Here is a 21229-nt window from a genome sequence, read left to right on the forward strand (position 1 = left end):
TGGAGCTTCAGAGCAGCGATGGTAGCACAGGTAAACACGTCACTGAGCTGCAGCTGCATGCGGAGGGGGAAAAACGCAAGATGTCTCTGCGAAGTGTTGTTACCCAAGATTTGTTCAAATTGATTATCACCCTCTGTATTAATTATCAAATTAAATGGTTTAAGAATGAAAATTGGAAAAACTCTTCTATGAGAGGAAAAATAATCTAGGCTTGGAGCTTGATCTCCTCTCTCAAGAAACCTGTGAAGTATCTTTTACAATGTGGGAACAGTAATTTGATTGTATTGTAAAACAGACTGGAAAAATGCACAAATAGGACTGACAAGTACTTCCAGTCAGTGGTGATTATGAAAACCCCAGCTCACAGCATGAACCCTCTCTAACGACATCCAGGGGGTTGTATTTGTGAAAGGGATCAAAGACCAGACAAAACTGTTGTTCCCATCATCTTCATTTTAGATGAATTCTAAACCCCTCCATATGCCACTGCGTAAAATTTCAATTCTTTCCCTCCTCCTTTGGCAGCACTGTTAGGGTGTGAGACAGGGTCAGGCAGTAAATTCTCGTATTAATGAGGAGTTTAAAATTAAGCCTGTCTTTTGATGAACCATAACAATCACACCCTATCTCAGGAGCACTGATCTCTGAGATGGCCCACATGTGTCAGAGTGGGAGATGCTCCGGACCTCCCCGGCTCAGGTCTGTGAGGGCTGCTGCTTTGGAGGAGGCTATTACCTATGCACACAGATGTTGTGGTGATGAGCAAGGGTTAGGTTTGCTCTGACACCCTGCCTCTTAACAGGCAGGTGTGCTGGATGCTTTGGAGAAGACCCTTTCTCATTTCCATCTGGAGATATGGTGCTACACATCATGTCCTGATCTGAGGGGTCCAATGGACACAGTGGGTGCACGGGGCTGTGCCTGCCATGTGCAGAAGCTGCTGTTGCTGCTGTCTTGGTGTTACTACCGTCACCTTTTCCTTTGTGTCACACTTGCCTTTGAACTTGCCTTTCCTGTTTCTCCTCGCCACTCAGCAGCTCTGCAGGACCTGCTTGTGTACTGCTCTGCTCTGCACCAGTGTGAGGCACATGGCCACGGTGAACACAGGGATCCAACAGACATGTAGTGACACATTAACATCTGTGGTTGAGGAGATGATTCATGGGAAGAGCACATCCTCGCTTCAGGGCAATTGTGTCTACCAAAGGGGCAGGATGAGTGGCTGCAAGAGGCAACTGCTTCAGCCGTCCGACACCAAGCGGGACCTGCGAGTTGCCCAGTGCCCTGTCCAGGGCGGCACTGCCTTCAGAGCGGGGACAGGCAGATGGCTCCCCAGCTGCAGTCATCAGGCACCTTGATGGGGTTCACTCATTTCACTTCAAACCTCTACAGCAAACACACCCACTCCCCTCTAAATTTCCCCTGAAGCCCATAGAGAAGAGAGGTGCTCCTAGGGCACGGCTAATCCCACCAGCAGCTGTACAGCAGAGTCCCTCGGGTCCCCATTTCTCCCCAGTTGCCATAAAGAAGGTGAAAGGAACTAGCTCAGGTGTGGGCATCACCGCTGTAAGAGCAGGTGAGGTGGGTGCTGCTTTCTGAGTCCCGAATTGTGGGAACTGAGAGTCTTTGGATGTAACCTTACTCCAGTAACACCACTGGAAATGCTTCCTGTGCATGTATGTGATCCTTTCTGATATGCAGAAAACCTACTCGGAACCAGGAAAGCTCCAGATGTTGCTATAGCTCTCGCACAATTTTCCTGCTCCAGAAACTACATTGGAAGAAAAGGCTTTTCTTTAAATTAACAGCTGAGTTTCTGCCATTACAGAATGTTTTGGAGCCTCCCACAGCATCACATGGGGACACAGCTAACAAACACTGCTAGACCATCAAGTGCAGAGCTAGTCTAAACCTGTCAGGAATATCCAGGGCTGATTCCATACATTAATTATATGTTGTGTAGAAAAGGATTTCCTAAGAGTTTTTTTAAGTTAAAATGAAGATCTGGACCTTTCCTTTTTTATGTGTCAAGGGACTAGATAGACCAGAATGGAAAATCCTGTAACAGCCACACTTCACATATCAGCATCACGTATCAGTGTCACATCTTCTGTGGAGTACCTCCTTTGTCGTGTAATGAACCCCTGTGTTTTAAAATGAATCTTTCTTCAAAGGAGCATCCTCAGACTTAACATGTATTCCTGGTTTCTCTTAATTTATTGCTTATCTTTGAAGGAGTGGAGATCCCAGGGTCCACCCTCTGAGTGCTAATGGCTTTTAGCCATGATGGGTCATCCTGACAGGTGGACAGTGAGGAGTGGGGAATGTGTTGGGCAGGCTTTTACGATGCAGCAAGGATGGGTGGTGGCAGGCAGGAATTTGCTGGTACCGCACCCTCAGGGGGTTCCCATATACAGGGAATTTCATGGAGACTTTTAAACCATGGCCAGCTTGCTCTGCTCATTGTGCTCACAGCAGCCATCGCTCCATCACTGCACCTCACATCGCCCATTTTTGGAAAAAGCTACTGAGGAAGTGTACAGACGAGCAATCCTAGTGATACCTGGTGCCTTTACCTGTCTTATCCCAGTCATGAGCTGCACTGACAGATGAATTCATGATGATTGAAAAACATGTCCTCGATGATTCCCCAATCTTTCAGCTACCAGTTTCCTCATACAAACAGGCTTAAAAGGACGTGTTCAGCTATGATGTAGCCACAGGAAAGATAACAAGTGTTAAGAAGATTAAGATATTGTAATTACAACTACTTGGTACAGAAATAGGGCCTTTAACAGGTTCATGTTGACATTGTGAACCTGCAACTTTAACATTTTTGATTGATTCACCTCAACTTCCTGGAGCATCCCCACGCAGAAGAACCACCTGAGGTGGCAGCATGCCTGTGTGAAATCTCTGCTGGCAAAACCCACCCTGAGTCTAAGTTCAAAAGAGATGAGACTCAGTGGCCCTGCCTCCAGAGGGTTAGTCTGGTTTAAAGTTACCTTATTGAAATTTCAGCATGGGCAAGGTTAGAGCCCACAGAGGCAAATATCTTTGTTAAGAACCTAATTAAGATGACTGCAGGCATGTGCTAGCAAAGCAGCCTGATCAGACCTTGCCTGAACACAGAAGTCAGGGCTTCAGTGCTAGTGTGGGCAGGACCTTAGTGTTGAGGATGGTTCTGGGAATGGCTTACAGTCCCAGATTTAAAATGGGCTGTGAGGCATTTCCTGATGCTTCATTTATGGAAATGAATGTGGACTACAATTTTGTGCTGCAGTTTTTGGGAAAAGCCCAGGCTGGCAGGTGGTGATGACTCTCTTACAGGTGCCTGCGCTGCAAAACTTCTCCAGCGCGCTGTAGAGGTTTCCTAGCAACTTACTTCCACGGTCTTTGTGCTCAGATTTGTTTTGAGATGTGGGCCATCATAAAACAGTATTTCTGCCTATTTAAACTAGTTTAGTTCTTTTAAGCTGACAAGGCAAGCACAGTACAGCAGCAGTGTCTGATTTATATCCTTTTCAGCTATTCCCTCCAAAACTAACAAAAATCTGAAGCAATGTAGGTGAGCTTCTTGCTTTTTTTTCCACTAGATCACTAGTCTATTGCTCAAATTGCTGAGAAATAGGAAAACTCCAAATCCACCTTTAAAAAAGGAAATACACAGCAGCAATGTCTTCTCTGATCTCTGCTTCTATTACACTCTTCCTGAGCTCCTCTGGCATATCTGAAACCAACACATGTTGATCATGTGCTTTGGACAACTCTTTCCAAATACGTGAGAGACATCATATTTCTGAGCCAAAAATACTCTTAGAACCAAGAAAAAACAAAGTAGTTAAACCATACGAACCTTCATGCGCATGCATGTGTATCCAGTTTAAAACTGGCCATATGTTTTAAGTCTGTAAATTCACTGATAGCATCCAGGTTTGAATATGTTGAAGCATTTATTCAGTATTTTGTACGGGTTCAGTCAGCTTGAAATGACACCCTTAACTAGAAAAGAAGCAAGGGAGCAATTTGGTGAGTGGAGCAAACTTGAAAGAGTTTGGATGTAAGGGAATGCAGGAGAGAAACACAGATTACCCCCCACCTCCTACAGCACCACTGAGACATTATTTGTTACTGAAGTAATTCACTACACAAATACATATTTCTTCAAAGATAGCAAAGGAGAAAAAATTACTCCCCCCCCGTTTAGTGACTGGGAAGCGAATGCCAAATGCTTTGGTGTTTTCCTTGGCACCTTCGCTGCTCTGAGGTCTCTCATAGAGAGCTACGAGCAACTGAAGTGTAAGAGGAAATGTGGAATCAAGTCCCCCTGTGCTGCAGCCAGACTCCTTCCTGCCCTCAGCAGGATCCATCCCTGCCTGATGCTGAACAAACCCCATACTCATGGGGCTTGGCATCTCACCTGGGCATGGCTGAGGCACAAACCGGTGCAAAAAACCTTACAAAAACCACCCTATGTGAACTCTCTCCCTTTCTCCCCAGGCTTTGGTGCCACCATGACTATTTTAACCCAGCATCAGGCACTTCCATCAGCAATTAGCTGCACTTACACCCTTATTCATGTTGGGGATTTGCCAGCTCCTGCCACTTGCCATACTTCACTGCTATAAACCATTGGATTTCTTGCTCAGCACTAGTGTTTGCACCAATGCGGCTATGTCAGCTGTTGGCATCTGTTGCAGAGATCAGGGCAAACTTCCAGAGCAGATCAGGCCTTGGATTTCTATCAAAACCCATCTGTTCCTGGCTGAGAGCTATTCCCACCACCTTTAGAGGTGGGTGGGATAATGAGCTATTGAACCCACAAATTAGCACAACATGGTGCTCTTTTAATAGCCTTCCTCTCCAGAAAGTCAAGGCTGCTACCGCATCTTGTGTACACCAGCCAGCCCAGTGAGCTAGGAGGACTTCTAGCTGACAGTGTCAATTGTTTTTAAAGTGTTACTGCACTGCTGACATTTGAAAAGCAATTTAATATTTCTTTCATGACAGTGACTTCAAATACTCTGGAAGCAACTTGTATGAAACAGCGCATGATAGCCACGATGCTTGTCTTGTTCTGAGATGCCCAGGCTGGGTTTGGGTACAACTTGTGCTGGACAGGACTGCAAGGTGAACATTGCAGCAAATACACCTCCTCCATCAACCTAAACCCACTTGGTAATAGGGTGTGTGCAGGAGGGTTAGCCTCACACCTCAAGCCCTGCCACAGGAGTGTTGTAATTAAGGAGTACAAGGGCTTCAAGGAATTCACACAGAGCTGCTGTGGCCACAGTCCCTCTGCCGTGAGCTGCAGCACCAAGGGTTAACACTCTGCTGCCTACCTCCACAAATCTGCATAATGCCTTGCGTTTGGCAGCTTATTTGCATAATTTTAAATTACTTTTTTGTCTCGAAAATAAAATCTAAAACATAGCTTCAAAAATAAGTGGTAGATATTAACATTTCATATAGTAAGAAGGCTCAGTTAAGTCCATTTGTCTGAACACATCAACTGAGGTTGTAGAAATAATTTTAACAGAGCGATGTTGTTTCTTTATCGTAGAATCTTGGGTGTTCTTTCCCAGTGTCATTTTGATTACTCTAAGTAAGGTCTAACATGCTCACCCACCCCACACAGAGGGGCTGAAGCTGGCCTACACATGCTCAGACCATCCGGAAGGCTCAGCAGCTCCAGCCTTTCTGAGGGGTGTCCAGCCCACCCCTCTCATTAAACTGGAGAAACAATGCCAGCAGCTGGAGGCTGAATCCCTTGTCGGGGATGGGCTTACCTCCAGGCTGTAGATGTGTACCCAGAGGTGTCGACACATCGACACATCGGTATGAGCTCAGAGTCCCACTTCCCACTGCCATGAGGGATTCAGCTCACCAGAGGATGAATAGTTTCATCAGCTGAATCACACTCCCAGCTCCATCAACTGCTGTAACTAAGTCTCCACTGATTAGAGTGTGAGATTAGACACCTAAATTCAGGGATCTGTTGTCTGGATCTGATTCCCACTCCAAGTGCAGTTGACAGCCTGTGGATTGGTCTTTGCGGGCTGACCCCCGTACCTCTCAGCTCTTCTCTCCCTCATCTTGGGAGACAGATACAAAGCACCGTGTCTCCTACCTCCAATGATGTGTTTCAGTGCAGGAGAAGGGGCTATTAGCCTGAACTGGCATTTCGGCATGTTTTAAATCATAGTTGATCAGAGCAGCAGAATAAATCCTAGGAAATAGGAAGCCAAATGGATAAGATATGCAATTTAACAGTAAATTCACCTGTCGTTATGACTGAAGCCTATCTGAACTCCCGCCCTCACGCCTTACATACTATAAACTTCTGTACATTCCTCAAAGACCTGTAATTTCTGCATTAAAAATTTACAGCATTCTAAATGGAACATCCCAAAACAACGCACTTGTGTTCTTGACTTTGCAGCCCCAAAAGCTAGGTGACACCAGAAGACTTTTCCCACTCACGCCAGGTCCGTCGTGTCGTTTGTCCCCTCCGTCCCCCCCCCCCCCCCCCCGCCCCCCGGCAGCTTGCCGAGCAGGCGCTCTGCCCACAGGAGCAGCAAGGGGCAGGAGGGCTCACCACCTCCTTCCCTGCCAGCTGCAAAGCACCGAATCAAGGAAAGCTTTAGGCAAATCTAGCTGGGTCTAGATAGCTTGAACAAGCTGTACAGGAAAAAGGACAAGTGTGTGAGTGAACAGACTGAGTGAACAGATCTGTCAAATGCTAAAAAATTTCTACCTGGCATGTTTAGTTCAGTTTTTCTTTTGTCCAGTGCTCATAACCCAAATTCAGGTGAACTCTGAAGTTTCATGCAAGTGATAATATACTGACTTCCCTCCTTCAGACTCCAGTGGCATTACAATTTTCAATAAAATGTTTCAAAGATGATTTAGGGCCATCTTTGCCTTTTGTAATAGCTAAACCTTTTACTTGACAATTCTGTTAAACAGTAGACAAAGGCAGACATGCAGTATTAAACATTCAGCCAAAATAATTAAAGCCTAATAAATGTACAAACACCCCAGTTCAGCTCAGTTTATAGCAGTAGGCAACACTCATTGCAAGTGAAACTACCTGTATGTTTGGTTAGTAGCAAGTAATTCTGTATTTACAAATCTGCCTGGAGTTTCATGTTAACTACCTACCTATCTATATAAATACATGCACCAACATATACACAGGCATATACAGCAGACAAGTGTTGCAATTCCTGTTACTCATAATAAAATGTTCATCCATCAGTTAACTGTGTCCCTTTTCTCCTACACTGCAACGGAAAAAAACCTTCCAGATTATTTATTCATATTTGCTTTCCTTCATTAGTTTCACTGAAGCTAAATGTTAACTACCAAAGCAGTTCCCAACACAGGTCTCCGTGTACTGCATCTCCTATTGACCAGTGCCCCCACTGCACTTTTGTTTTCTCCTTTTCCATGCTGAAGCTTCATCACCATAAAAATCCTAACACTTTATTTCATGGGACTCCCATCTGTTAGATCTGCCTCTCTTCACATGAAGACAACATCTATTTTTTCTGACAATCAATCACCTCCGCAACTGGTTGTGATGACCCACTCACCATGTTCTCAGCTTGAGATTATGCTACAGGGACATGGAGGAACAGCTACTGTTGACTCCCCTCAAATTTTTTGAATTTTAATAATTTTTTAAGTGGAATTAAAATCAAATGCAGGAACTATCTGCTAATTCTTTCTATATTATAAATAGCCGTCCATGACAGATGGCTATTGGATGGCAGAGGAACAGTGGCTGAAAAGTAGGCTACTCCACAGAAAGGTAAATTATGGCCCCATTGGAGTCCATAGAATAATTCGCTTGCTTTTACCATGGAAGGTCTCCACTCCTTTCTCTGACAGAAACAAATTTACTCTGCAATGATTTTGGAAGGATTTGGAAGGCATTGCTGTGAATGCAGTTCACCCTCACAATTTATAGAGGCATTTTTTTTTCAAAACTGCCACTTTTGAAGGTAAATATGGTTAAGACAAGAGTAACTAACCCCATCAAATGGAACTAACAGGGAAATAAAACCCCTTTTTTGTCCCAGTTAATCATTTGGACTCCCTTGGCAGCCTGCAGACAGATGAGCAGGAGAAGGCAATTCCACAGGGAACCCAGGCAACCTGGGTTGTCTTTTAGGTTGCTAAAACTCAAATTTCTGTCTTTCCTTACCAGGATCTCATGGGAAGCCACTCTGATGTAAACGAGCACAACTCTGCTTTTCAGCTGCCTGCACAGGTGACACAGGTGACACAAAGCCACCACATACACCGTGCACGTGAGCTCTGCCCACGCTGCCTTCCAGCGACGGTCGCACAAGGTGGCTGTCCACAGCCTCTGCTCCCAGGACATTCAGCTCCTGCACAGTGCCCGGATGCCTGGTGAGCTCCTCTTCTCACGCTCAGCTGCATCTGTCAGCACGCAGGTCTGGTCTACACATACAAAAGCCATCACATAAACTTTGTGATTGGGCCTGGGCAAGAAGAGATGTCCTGGATGCCTAGTCAGAAGGAAGAGGTGTTCAGAAGTGTCTCTGTGTGAGCCGGAAGAGAAGGATGCAAGTAAGGCACTACAACAAGAGTGAGGAACAATGTCAAGTGAGGGATCCACCAGAACAAAATCTCAGTCTGTCAGACACCGGTGGATCTACAAACTCCACTGAGTACTTGGCAGAGACCTCACCTCAATCCCAGACACACCATGCCAACTACCCTAAACAGAAGAAAGTAGCCCTGACTGTATACTAAAGAAAGGAGAAACAGATGCAGAATCCTAATTTCTACCCCAGGAGTCCTTCACTGCAGAGCCGGAGAGGAAATGTCAAGCAGCTCAGACAAGAAAGGGAAAGGGAGATCAGGTACCTGCAGTATCACCTGATTTTAAACAGATATATTTCAGTCTGTGTGCAGTAGCAAGTGTTATATCAGCAAGCTGTGCATCCAAGTGTCTAGCTCACCATATTAACTTCTGAACATTTGAGTCTCTTTTGGCCAAATTTTGACACAAGCTTCTGGTCTCAGAGGTCTCAGCTTAGTTGACCCAAGCATCAGAGAGGGGGCAGGAGAACTGATTAGTAGAGCAGCTAAGGGAAAGATGGCAGCCGAGCTCAACCTTTTTTAGTGGCTGGAAAATTGACAGGGCCAAGAGAAACAGTGTGTGCACTTAGACACTGAAGAAACCACTGTAAGAAAAAATCCATGAGAAACAAGTTTTCATCAGCTCTGAACCTTACTAATCTACCTGCTCTTTTGTGGCCTTAAACAATACTTCTTAAAGACCAGCATCATTTTGTTCACAAGACACATGATTTTTCTATTACAATGACCTCTTCACTTGACAGCCAGGTACAAGCTAGAAAATAAGAGACTATAAACACTTAATATCTGGCATCAAGATGAACCTTCAGCTGTCATAAGTAAGCAATATATAAAAAAAATCAGGCTATGACAGTCTGGGACATGAGCACAACAAAATGTAGCCCAGGACAGCAGAAAGCAAATGGCTGGCAGCACAGTCCTCCTCCGCTGGAACTGTCTGATTTCTAGTGTTAACTTGCAAACTATGCAGGTACTTGTGTTGCAAAACACACAGATGTGGTTTAAAAGCCTGATGTTCCCAGCCCCAAACTACTGTTGCTATACCTAGACAGAGGGAGAGCAAGCGAGGGACCTGCTTTGCTTCAGTTTGTAGCAAGAGGTGCTGGAAACAAAATTCATTTCTTAGCAATGTGCTTTGTTGCTCACTATAGGAACTTCTGCTCAGCCTTGGGAATAATCTAGAAGCTGCAGTTTTCTGCATAGCATTCTTGTTGACATTTCCAGGAATGCTGGCCTCATTTCTTCCACAGCAAAATACAATCTTATGCTGCCAACCTGATGTCATCTCTGTTGACATCTGGAGTTAACAGCCTGGAAAGCGCATACCGGTGCTCTCCTTAGCTGCCTGAAGCCTTTACTTCTGCTCAGGTTCTCCTCTCTGACTTCAGCACGCCCCACCAGCCGCCAGCACTGCTGCCTGCAGTACACCTGTCAGCACCTGCTTCCACTGTTTACAGAGCAAAGTCCCTTGCAGTCCTCCTACCCTAATCCTCCCATCTCTAACAGGTCCCCTCCCTTTAGGACTAACAGACTTCTGTGCAAATCACTGGGCCTGCAGCCACCAAGTGAGTTTAGTGAGCAGTCGGGAATAAGTCTGTCCCGGCGCACATTATTCAGAAGCTGTTTCCAATAGGGAAGTTTCAGATCTACTGGAACTGGACATCTGTGGAGCAGGAGGCTGCATGAGATGACCTCCAGAGGTCTCTTCCAACCCATGTGCTTCCACCAGTCTGAAAACTTCAGGAAATGCTGACTCTCATCAAAACCCATTTTCCAACATGACAGCAATGATCCCACAGGAGTTATTTTATATAGTATTTTCAAGCTGGCAAAAATTCTCGCACAGACAAGTATACCAGCAAGGAACTTGTTCTGCTGGTTGGGTGTTGGTGTATTTATAGCTGCACCTTCATGAGGAAGCTGCTGCTTTATCAGTAGGCCTGAAAATAGCACCATCTATTCACCGAGGGGTTGTGCAACACAGGAAACTAAATTTCTTAGGCCAAGACAGAAGTCCCTGTCTTAAAGATTTTGTAAAGAAAATCTAATTCAGTTCTTGATTTTTTTAATCACTTGGTAAATACGAATTTTTAAATACCATTTCAGTATTGGATGTTGTCATCCAACAGACTTTGACAATCCAGAGGACTTAGGAAAAGTCTTTTATTTTGAAGTTCTTAAAAACCAGAAGTTGTAAGAATGAGCGGTTCTACTATCAGAAAGCAATTCTATTTGGAGTCATTTCAGATCATTAAAGGACCATCAAACTCTGTTACCTGTGTGATTATCTTCTAAGAAATGCACCAGTGGACAAGGCAGGTATTCAATGCATTACCGCTTACTGGTACTCTAAAAGTCAAACAGTAAGATACAGCCTTGCACCCCTGTTAGAGAAGCAGGGGTGCTTCTGACAGTGCACTAGAACTTCCACCATGTCACAAACTCCTGTCAGAATAACAACATTGTCAGCTGAACACTTGAGTTTGTGTCCTCTCATCTACCTTTAGGACTAGTTACCATTTTAGACAGTGGTATAAACTCTTAGTGTGAACAAAAGCTGACATTTGCACTACTCAAGTTTATTCTGGCTCCAAGCGTAAGTTCCTGTGGAATCAGGTTGGGGTTTTTTTTTCATTTTTGCTTATGCTGAGTGTTTGCATTGGCACCGCCATAGGCAATGGATAAAACTGGGGTTCAGTCATAATGTAAATACAGCTACAGAAAAGCATTACTTGGAAATGCCAGCAGCAGACTGCTGAGCCCTAACAGACATATGCCCCCTTTGGGCTTTTCCAGCTCTTTTCCTGTCTTTTATCTAATAGGTTTCCATAACCCATTAACTTTTTAAAGCTTTTGTGTGCAGGATGGAAGGAAGAAAGTAATAGAAATCTCTTCCTTATGCCTAGCCCCTAAGAGAACTCCACTGAAGAAATCATGTTATTTGGAAATGTAAATGCTTTGGAGAACTAGACCTTGATCTCAAGAGCAAACATAAATACCTGGAGTTTCCCAGACCCTACCAAAAATTCTTGAAACCATTTCCAAGGATGCAACAAAACCTACTGCAGGAGTTCATGTGACCCATGTTCCTACAGTTCAGTGGAAAAGAGGAATGACTGTCAAAACAAATATTCATTTTTTGTCTGGGAAAAAAAAAATCAAATTGAGATGCAAGGTTTTTCAGGTGATTATTAAAACATGCAAGGGATTCTTATAAAATGACTGAGATGAAGACAGCTTAGAAGAATCTCTCACTGCAATAAACAACAAATGTTTTCAGGGAAAGCATAAAGACTGATGTTCAAAAAGAAAAGAAAGAAAAAGCAGAAGAAAAATAACAGGAAAAAAGAAAGGTAAATCATGGTTCTACTCATTTTTAAAAGCACAGCTACTGCACTGTCTCACTACCAAACTGAGTAAGACCATGTCTTGTGTATTTCCAGAAACCTGGTAGGATTTTCACAGAATTACCTAGATTGGAAAAGACCTTGAAGATCATCCAGTCCAACCGTTAACCTAACACTGACCGTTCCCAACTACACCATATCCCTCAGCGCTATGTTGACCCGACTCTTAAACACCTCCAGGGACGGGGACTCCACCACCTCCCTGGGCAGCCCATTCCAACGCCTAACAACCCGTTCTGTAAAGAAATGCTTCCTAATATCCAGTCTAAACCTTCCCTGGCACAACTTGAGGCCATTCCCTCTTGTCCTATCACTTATTACTTGGTTAAAGAGGCTCATCCCCAGCTCTCTGCAACCTCCTTTCAGGTAGTTGTAGAGGGCGATGAGGTCTCCCCTCAGCCTCCTCTTCTCCAGACTAAACAACCCAAGTTCCCTCAGCCGCTCCTCGTACGACATGTGCTCCAGACCCTTCACCAGCTTCGTTGCCCTTCTCTGGACATGCTCGAGTAATTCAATGTCCTTTTTGTAGTGAGGGGCCCAAAACTGAACACAGGAATCGAGGTGCGGCCTCACCAGTGCCGAGTACAGGGGTAAGATCACTTCCCTGTCCCTGCTGGCCACGCTATTTCTGATGCAAGCCAGGATGCCATTGGCCTTCTTGGCCACCTGGGCACACTGCTGGCTCATGTTCAGCTGGCTGTCAATCAACACCCCCAGGTCCCTCTCTGACTGGCAGCTCTCCAGCCACTCCTCCCCAAGCCTGTAGCGCTGCTGGGGATTGTTGTGGCCGAAGTGCAGAATCCGGCATTCCTTCCAGGATAAGATAAATTATTTGTATTCTTGAAGCCATTTGAATATCACTGTCACTTGAGAACAGAATATACGGGGAAACAGTGTCTGAGAACAAGAAACCTGGAACAAACACATCAACTACACATTTCTTCTCTTTACCACATCTCATGTTAATGACAGTTGTATTGGAAAAAAACTTACACTCCCCGCATCTTTGGGCTGCAAGCGGCTACATCAGCTGATTCTTGGATTAGCTCCTTTCAGCTGTGTTGGAGAAAGAGCTAAGGAACAAAGGGGAATGGGAGATGGGAAGTCACAAAATTCCTTAGATTTGTTAGTGGAGGAGATTTCTATGGTTTATGATTACACAGCCTCAGAAATGAATTATAACTCACTGAACTAGGTTCTAGAATTTTTTTGTACCATTATCATGTGATTGCCAGCATTCCTCACATGCTAAAAAATTCCAAGTTGGTTTTCTAAATTTCTGATTTCCTGAAAATAAGTGAGAGCAGGCTGCAAAAGCAGCAAATTCCAGTCAAAAAAAAAAAAAAAAAAAAAATCAAAGCTTGGTACAAGGCCAGCCAAGGTGTTAGTTTCTATAGAAACAAATAGCCGTTTTATTGACTTGTTACTCAACTTTCAGCAAATTGAGATGTTAATTTGTCAAAAACGGCTCCATTTGCAAGGTATGCTCTCTTGGAACAGCAGTTAAACTCCGTCTGGACGAAGGGTACGCAGCCCGTATGGCATCCAGCGCTTCATCGGCTTGAGAGATAACTTTTTATTCTGATATACCACCCATCTCCCCGAAAAAGGGCAGGTAACTCCGGCTGTTGGGAGGGAAACGACTGGATTACTTGTAACTAGGAATTAGGAAGCAAGCAGCCGGCTTTGGAGAGCAGGGGATGGACGCCAGTGGGTTTGAAGCACACCTGCGGCCACCCGTGCACCGGGGTGGGAGGGGAAGCCCCATCGCAACCCCCTCCTGGGGACCCCCCGGTGACAGGCACGGCCTCACACACCCGCTCCCCGATTTCCACCCCCGAAACCACTCCGGCAGACCACACGCCGCGCCGGGGGTCAGCGAGGCGAGGCATGTGCCACTCACGGGGAACGGCTCGACCCGCGCAGCCCCGGGAAGGCGGTCAACACGCTATGCAAGGCCGCGGCGCGGCGGGGAAGGCCGGCGGAACGGGTTGGTGCGCCGCGGCCTGTGCCCGGAGAGCGGCCCCAGCGCCACGGCCGGACCGGCCGCCACAGGGCCAGGCCAGCCCAGCCCCCCACCGACCGAAGGGAAGCGACGGCAGCGCCGCCCGCTCCGCTCCCGCCGAGGCGGGGTGGGGGGGGGGGGGTGGGGGGGTAGGGGAGGGGCCCCGTTCGGCGCCTCAGGGAGCCCCGCGCGCGCCACCCCGCCCGCTGGGAAGTCGCTCTCAGGGGCACGTGGTCCTTTACGTCTCTCGCGCATGACGTCACCGCGCTCCGCGAGGCCGTCCCGACCAATCGGCGGCGCGCTTAGTGAAGGGGCGCCGCGCGGCGGCGCGCGCGCCAGTCAGCGCGAGGCTTACACCGCGGCCGCGCGCTGCCGCCCCGCCCTCCCCGGCGCGGCGCACGGAGGGAGGGAGAAGGGCCCGCTGGAAGTTAAGATGGCGGCGCGTGTGTGAGTGCGGTGCGGGCTGAGCCTCCTCCCGGCGCCGTTGCGGCGGGCTCCTTCTTCCTCGCGCTCCGCGCCGCGGCGGGTGAGCCGAGGACTCCACCGGCGGCCACGAGCGGCCCCGGGGGAGGGACGGAGACCGAGCGCCCCCTCCCCCGCCGCCCCCCCCGCCCCCATTGTGTGCCTGGCCCCCGCCCGCCCGCCTCCCTCCGCCGGGGGGGGCAGCGGCGGCGGCGCGGAACATGACCTCGATCCACTTCGTGGTGCACCCGCTGCCGGGCACCGAGGACCAGCTCAATGACCGGTGAGGGGCAGGCCGTGCGGCGGGGGGCGGAGGGGAGGGGCCGGCCTGGCGGGGCTCGGCCCCCTGTGGGTGAGGGGAGGGGCCGGCGGCGGCCGGCCGGAGCGTGGCGCGGCGGGGGCGCCCCGGGGGAGCGGGCAGCGCCGGCCGCGGGGGACGTCCCGGCAACCCCCCCCTCCCCCCCGCCGTGCCGCCGTCCCGCCGCCGCGCCGCGGGGCCGCAGGGCCCCGGCGCTTTCCTCTCGCCGGGGCCGGCGGCGAGGAGCGGTGCGGGCCGCGCCGCGCACACCCGGCTTCTCCGGGCGGCCGCCGCCGTAAACTTTGCCCCCCGAGGGAGCGGGGGTGGGGGGCCGTGACCTTCGCCGTGGGCCCGCCGCCCCTTCGCGGCCCCGGCGGGGGGACTCCAGCCTGACAGGGGAGCCCCGGGTCTGCCCCGGGAAGTGGGTTCCCGAGGATCCCTGGACGAGGAGGAGCGAGAATGTGTCCGTATGAATCGGAGATGGAGCGAGGCAGACAATGCGGGTGGGGGATCGCGGTGTGTGTGAGAGAATGATGGGAGCGAGGATAAAGAAGACGTACGCCAGGGATGTTACACGCGCACGTACCGGCAGTGTGCTCTGCGTTCCCCTTCATACATACATTTTTTAAATGAGAAAGGAGGCCCCATCTCCGAGTTACTGATCGTGTGCGGCTTGGCTGGGATGGGAATGACAGCTGGAACTGAAGGGCAGTCTGCTTGGAAACCTCGCAGCTAACTTTATGTTGAATTGGGGGAGAGAAATTGCAGGCTGTGGAGAAAGTAGAATGCTTGAGAGAAAATAAATCTGTGAATCGAATTTTCTTTGCTGCTTGATGTGGATTTGACAGCACTGTGTGGCTGTCAAATATTTCTTCTGCAGCAATTACTAACGGTATGTGTTACAGCTTGTGAATTTTACTTGTGCTCTTTTATATAGAAATTCCTAAGAAACATGTAACTGTTCATATTTAATATTTTATAAATTTGTGTGTGAATAAATGGACATTAATCATCACTGAATAGAAACCAGCATATTTTTTTACACTATAGATAAATGTTATTTTTATAAAAAATATTTAAATATTTATAAATCTTAAGAAGTATGGGGGTCTTGGTTGTATTCTTCTGGTTTCAGAGTAGGTCAGGGTCCAGCTTATTTCACTATTGTTTGTATGGTCACTTTTTCCTAGACCAGTCTTTGAGATGCCTCTATTAAAACGCAGCTGAGGTTTGAGGGCTTATGGTGATGAAAATAGGTCATTGTAAAGATAAAATTTCTGCCAAACTACATCGTCCATGCCCTTAAACAGGGGAAACAAACTTGTAATGATAAAATAGGTCCAAAACTTGAACTGTGTTAGTGTGGAGTGTATTTTTTTTTCCCTTAGCCTGATAATACATTTTACAGGATCCTGCTTCCTAGGAGGCCTACCTGTTCCTAAGATTGGCTTTCTCCACAGTAATACATTCAAATTTAGCATACATTATCTTCCTTTAGAGTGACAAACTGAGAGGTGATGCTGTACTAGGAGTTCTTGTGCTTCTTCAGTGCACTGTTTTGATTTAGGGAAAAATCTAGGACTTTGAACTTGAAAGGGCTCCAGTGGTTTTTCTTTTTTTTTTTAAATGTTGATAGGCCCTTAGAAAACATTTAGCATGTAATTATCACACTTTGCTCAGAGTGAGAGAGCTCATCTGTTTTTTCTTTAATGTCACCTGTTTTGTTGACTTATTGATGTTAAATATGATGTATCTTCAGTCTTCATAATGCTTCCTAATTTTTTTTAATTTCTTTTTTTTCCCTCCTCCTTACCACAGCGACAGCTCTTACAACTACTATTTGATACAGGAAGCTTCATAATGTGTGGTAATTAATATATGGAGAAAGCTGCAGAAGTGCTATTAAGTAGTGACTTATTCTGAAAAATCAAGTGGCTCCTTGATCTGAGCTGCAAGTCATAAATTTCCACTTCATAAATATAATTGTATTAGAAGTGCGGTAGCTGTGTATCAGAACTTGTAATGCAGTGAAACCCAAATGATTCATAAATAGGGTTGAGGCGCACACATATGTGCTGGAAATGCCAGTTCAATTTTATCAGTAGCATTGCTGCTTATTACTGTTTTATCAGTGTAGATCAGGATCTAGATAGCTTAATAAATTCCCACATGCATGCTTGCAGAAGTTAGGATCTTGGAACATCTCACATCTCCATGATGTTTCTTTCCCCTGTCACACTTTATAGGCTTTTTTTGAGTCTCTGCTGCAGCTGGTGGTCAGTAGCAAAGTTAGGTTTTTTCTGTCTTCATTCTGAATGATAATTGCTTCTCAGAATCTGATTTTGGGACCATAATTCTGCATTGTATGCTTTCATTTGTAGTGTACGTAGAACATGATCAATTGTATCGCTTTCAGGAATGGATCCATGTTCTGCATCTAAGGAATAATCACATTTTAAAACAGAAGGGGTTTATAAGTGCAAACTCTGTGTGTTCAGGATACATGACAGTTTTGAATTTTCATAATAAAATATTTGATATGTTATGCTTAATAATGAGCGTATATGGGTGAAGGGGGTGAAGTGTGTTTGGAAAGCATCCTTGTCCTGAAGTACTGTCGTCTCCAAAATGTGAGGCAGTAGTTTTTCTCAGTTTGGTTTGGTACACTTTGTGTCACTCTGTTTTACAGTTTTTATTAGATTTTCTGTGTAATTTGTTATCCCTCTTATTTATGCAGCAACTCGGAGAATGGTAAAACGCTTTGAAGAAAAAAGGAAAAAGTAACTGTAGAACCACAAATAATTGGGAAGACTACTGAACATGCCTACTCATCATCTGAACGTACTTCTTAACTAGTGTTTTTGAAAATACTAGTTAATATTGTACCTTGATGGTAGTTATTAGACCTCTCTCAAATAAGTTGAAGCAACGTTGGCTTGTTTATGGTATTCACTCTGCTGTCTGGAAGCTAGTTGCACTGAAGAAAGCTCATAGAGGACAAGGTTATATGTAGTTTTGCAGTTGTATTAGGATTCATTTTTTGAAATTGCTAGTAGGCTAAACTTTTGTTTAGGATGAACTGAAGCCATTAAGCTTTTTCTGGTAAGTTTATTTAAGAAGATAGGTAACTTGGAAATTTTCTCCCAAGCAATTTGTCCTCTGCAGACTGAATATGAAAAGTTTAGCAGGAGAAAAATTGGGTATGGCTTGCAGTTTGAGAAACAACTCCATAAAATATTTGGGATGTAAATAATGAATGGCTTTAATCTTTGAAAAAGAGATGCCCAGCTTCTGTTGCAGTGGGTGTTAGATATATTTTGTTGTGATCCACCTGCTTCATGTATGTTTTAGGGTCAGAGGCTTTATGAAGGAAGCTTGATACACAATTTCTTAGATAAGACAATCTCGGTAAATTCTTCTTAGTATATTTCTTAATTTTATGTTGGGTTAGGAAATGGGTGTAACCATGACAAATAACCATTTCTTGGCTATTATGAAACTTCACAGGAGCAGTTTAACTTGCTACTCTGTAGAATGAGAAGGGGAGTCTTTCACCTTACATGACTGGCTTTCTGTAAGCGAACTAACCTTCAGAGACAGCATTCACGTCAAGGCTTTGCCTTTGTTTTTTACCTTATACTAAGAAAATTCTTGTCAGCAAAACCATTTAAGTCCTAGCACAGGGTAAGATGTCATTTTTGAAGTGGTCATCAACACAATGTTATTGTGCCTTTTTCTCTCTTCTTGAAGATGAGATGTAATGAGTTTTGTTAAACAGAGGGTATTTGAATTTAAGATGAATGTTAAGAAGTGGTATGGAGTAAGTTTTCTCACAGTAAGCTCTTTGAAACAAGTAATGTGACTGAGAAAAGTTTGTTTGAAGCTTCACTGAGTATGTGCAGTCAGCTTTGGGGGAAGAAAGGATTATCTTGCCTTTATGTGAGTTTGCTTTTCCTTAATAATATAGTCAATGCCTTTCTCTGTTATTTGAATATTACTGACTCAGGCCATGCCTGAACTGAAAAATTAACTAGTGTACTTTATGTTGCCTGCATTGTTTACACCCTCTGATAATCAATTTCTGTAGAAAAAGTACCTAGCAAGAACTTACCCTTTTAGTCTGTGCCAGTGTATCTCATAGTTTATGTGCATGAAAACATGATTTCAAAGTAATAGGGAAGTGGTCAGTGGATATGTGGGCTGCTACTCTGGCAGATTTTCTTACCCCCTCTTTGCACTTACTGATGAGCAAATCTGTTAAAATCCCAAGCAGATGTTGCTGGAAGGAGCTTGCGTAGGGTGTGGTATGATTCTGTGTGGGGAGCCAGCAGGGATGTGGAGCTGGTGTCCTTGGCCCCACACGTCTGCGGGAGCATGCACGGAGAGGGAGAGAGAGCTCCTGAAAGTGCGGGTGGGTGTTGCGCTCTGAACTGCCTCTTCTACCTCCACGGGCGTGCTGGGAGAGTGCCTGTCCTCTTGTGGAGAGGAAGGCAGCCCGAGCATGAGCTTCCTGCTGTTACTCACATGTAGTCTGCATTGCTGCTCAAAGTTGGGGGAAAGAAGGGATTGTCCGACTTGTTCTTAAATAGAAAACCTGAAAGTTGTGTGTGGATAATACAGTATTACTTTTAGCTCAAGTGATTTATTTTGGTGTGCTTTAAATTGTTTCCTACTCTACTTTAGCAAAAGTGAAGTTAGGCTGCCTCAAACAGGAATAGGTGGTTTAATTACAGGGAAAGCATTGCTGATGTAGTACTTTAATTCCCTGAGTTACAGTTGCTTGTAGAGACTTTAGTAACAGGAGAAGTGTTGACTTTGTTTTTAGGATAAATTTCTTGAAAGCCTAACAAATTTAAATTGATGTATTTTAGAAGAGAGTGAGGGAATAGCATGACTGTCATGGCATTGTTATTATCATCAGACTCTTACTTGGAAATGCTTTTTTTCAAGTAAAAAGTTCTAGCTGCATCAAAAGATTTGCACCACCACTGTGGTTATATGGACCATTATAGATTTATACATTGAGAAGCAGTGCATTAAGTTTATTTCAATACTGTTATTTAACAATGATAATTTGGGAAGTTAAGCATCAGAATTTATGCATAAGCATCACTTCATATCTGTTTGAACGTGAAAGGTCACTTATACATAGGCCAATAGTCTAGGCCTTTTTGGACTTTGCTCTGCCAGGGTCCTCTTCTGGTTACAATTGTTTGCTACACCCCAGACACTGCTTTTTAGAGAGTATGTATGTAATTGTCTGTGAATGTTCTTGCTGAAACTTTCCCGAGATGTTGTAAGTTAAAGTAATTGCTCTCTTCTGAAAGGGGGAGGTCTGTTTTCTCCAGTTCTTACTTTGTGCTAACTTTTAAGTGTCTGATCCCACAGTAAGCTGACTTAATTTACTAAAATGGTATAAAGCTAACCCTGGTAAAGTGAAGTAAATACAATTTTGTGCATTAGGAAGTTGAACTGGTTTATCTCCTGGTTGGGTGAGCATCAGAGTGGATGGATAAAAAGTGGGGATTTTTGAAAAGTGCTGCAGGAAGGAGAGTTGCCAGTGAAGAACGGGGAAGAGGAAGCAGGGTTGAGTTCCTTCCATTTTGAAAGCAGCAAGTTTATTTTGGCTACTGTAATGTGAAACTGTACTGTGAATGCGATCCGGGCTGAGAGTAGTTGTGACCTGTCACAAGGAATTTAGTAAAATAGTAATTGGGGCACAAACAGTGCCTCTTTTTTCCTTCTCAAATTATCTATGAGGCTTGAGTATATTTGTTGTTATACCAATGATAAAGTAAGATTAGTGGAGTAAGATATTAATAGCCATATTTTAAGGTTGGCAATGCAAGTCAGAGCTGTCAGAAACAATTTTTTCAAATTCTGAGAACGGTAAGATATCAGTCAATGACATTTATGTGCTAATTCTCGGTAAAAGTTAAAATCTGTAAACAATAGCATGCTTCTAAGGTAATTTTGGTATAGTAGTATGTATTTATTAAATGTTCTAGTTGTCATGTAGGATACTTTTGTTAAAAGTTGTTTGTCAAAAATTTGCAGTTTAACTGTAAAAGAGATGTAAAGGGCATGACACTTTTTTCTTAAACTATCTAAATTTTTAGTAGATAACTGTTCAATAGACAATTACATTTACGTGAAAAATTACTTAATACTTGAGAAAAACAAACAAGATTGTACCTAAGCATGGGAAGCTCTGTAGTGTTGTTGTAGCTGCCTTTTTACAGTTATGGCACAGTTAATTGTTCATGACTTAAATGAAAGAGATGGTAGCATGTATTTGAAAATTACATAAAGAAGAAGGGATTTCAAAGTAGTTTTTATTGTAGTGATTACACTAACAGCAATCTAGGTAGTTACATTTACAAGATGCTGCCTGTAAAAGCTGCTGTTTTGTCTTTCTCT

At 45.0% G+C, this 21229-nt stretch overlaps 1 protein-coding gene across 15 annotated transcripts in view; it reads left to right on the forward strand.

The window, feature by feature from the left end:
- The first annotated feature begins 14468 nt into the window (after nucleotides 1-14468).
- The window catches only part of UBR5 (ubiquitin protein ligase E3 component n-recognin 5), a 90366-nt gene continuing 83605 nt past the window's right edge, over nucleotides 14469-21229 (forward strand). For all 15 annotated transcript variants that reach the window (XM_074814411.1, XM_074814437.1, XM_074814457.1 and 12 more), the window contains exon 1: nucleotides 14469-14794. In XM_074814411.1, coding sequence (XP_074670512.1) covers nucleotides 14733-14794 — 62 coding nt within the window. In that variant the 5' untranslated portion in view covers nucleotides 14469-14732. The remainder of the gene's footprint in view (nucleotides 14795-21229) is intronic.

This window comes from Strix aluco, chromosome 1 (assembly GCF_031877795.1).
Source record: "Strix aluco isolate bStrAlu1 chromosome 1, bStrAlu1.hap1, whole genome shotgun sequence".
In the NCBI taxonomy this organism is placed as follows: domain Eukaryota; kingdom Metazoa; phylum Chordata; class Aves; order Strigiformes; family Strigidae; genus Strix; species Strix aluco.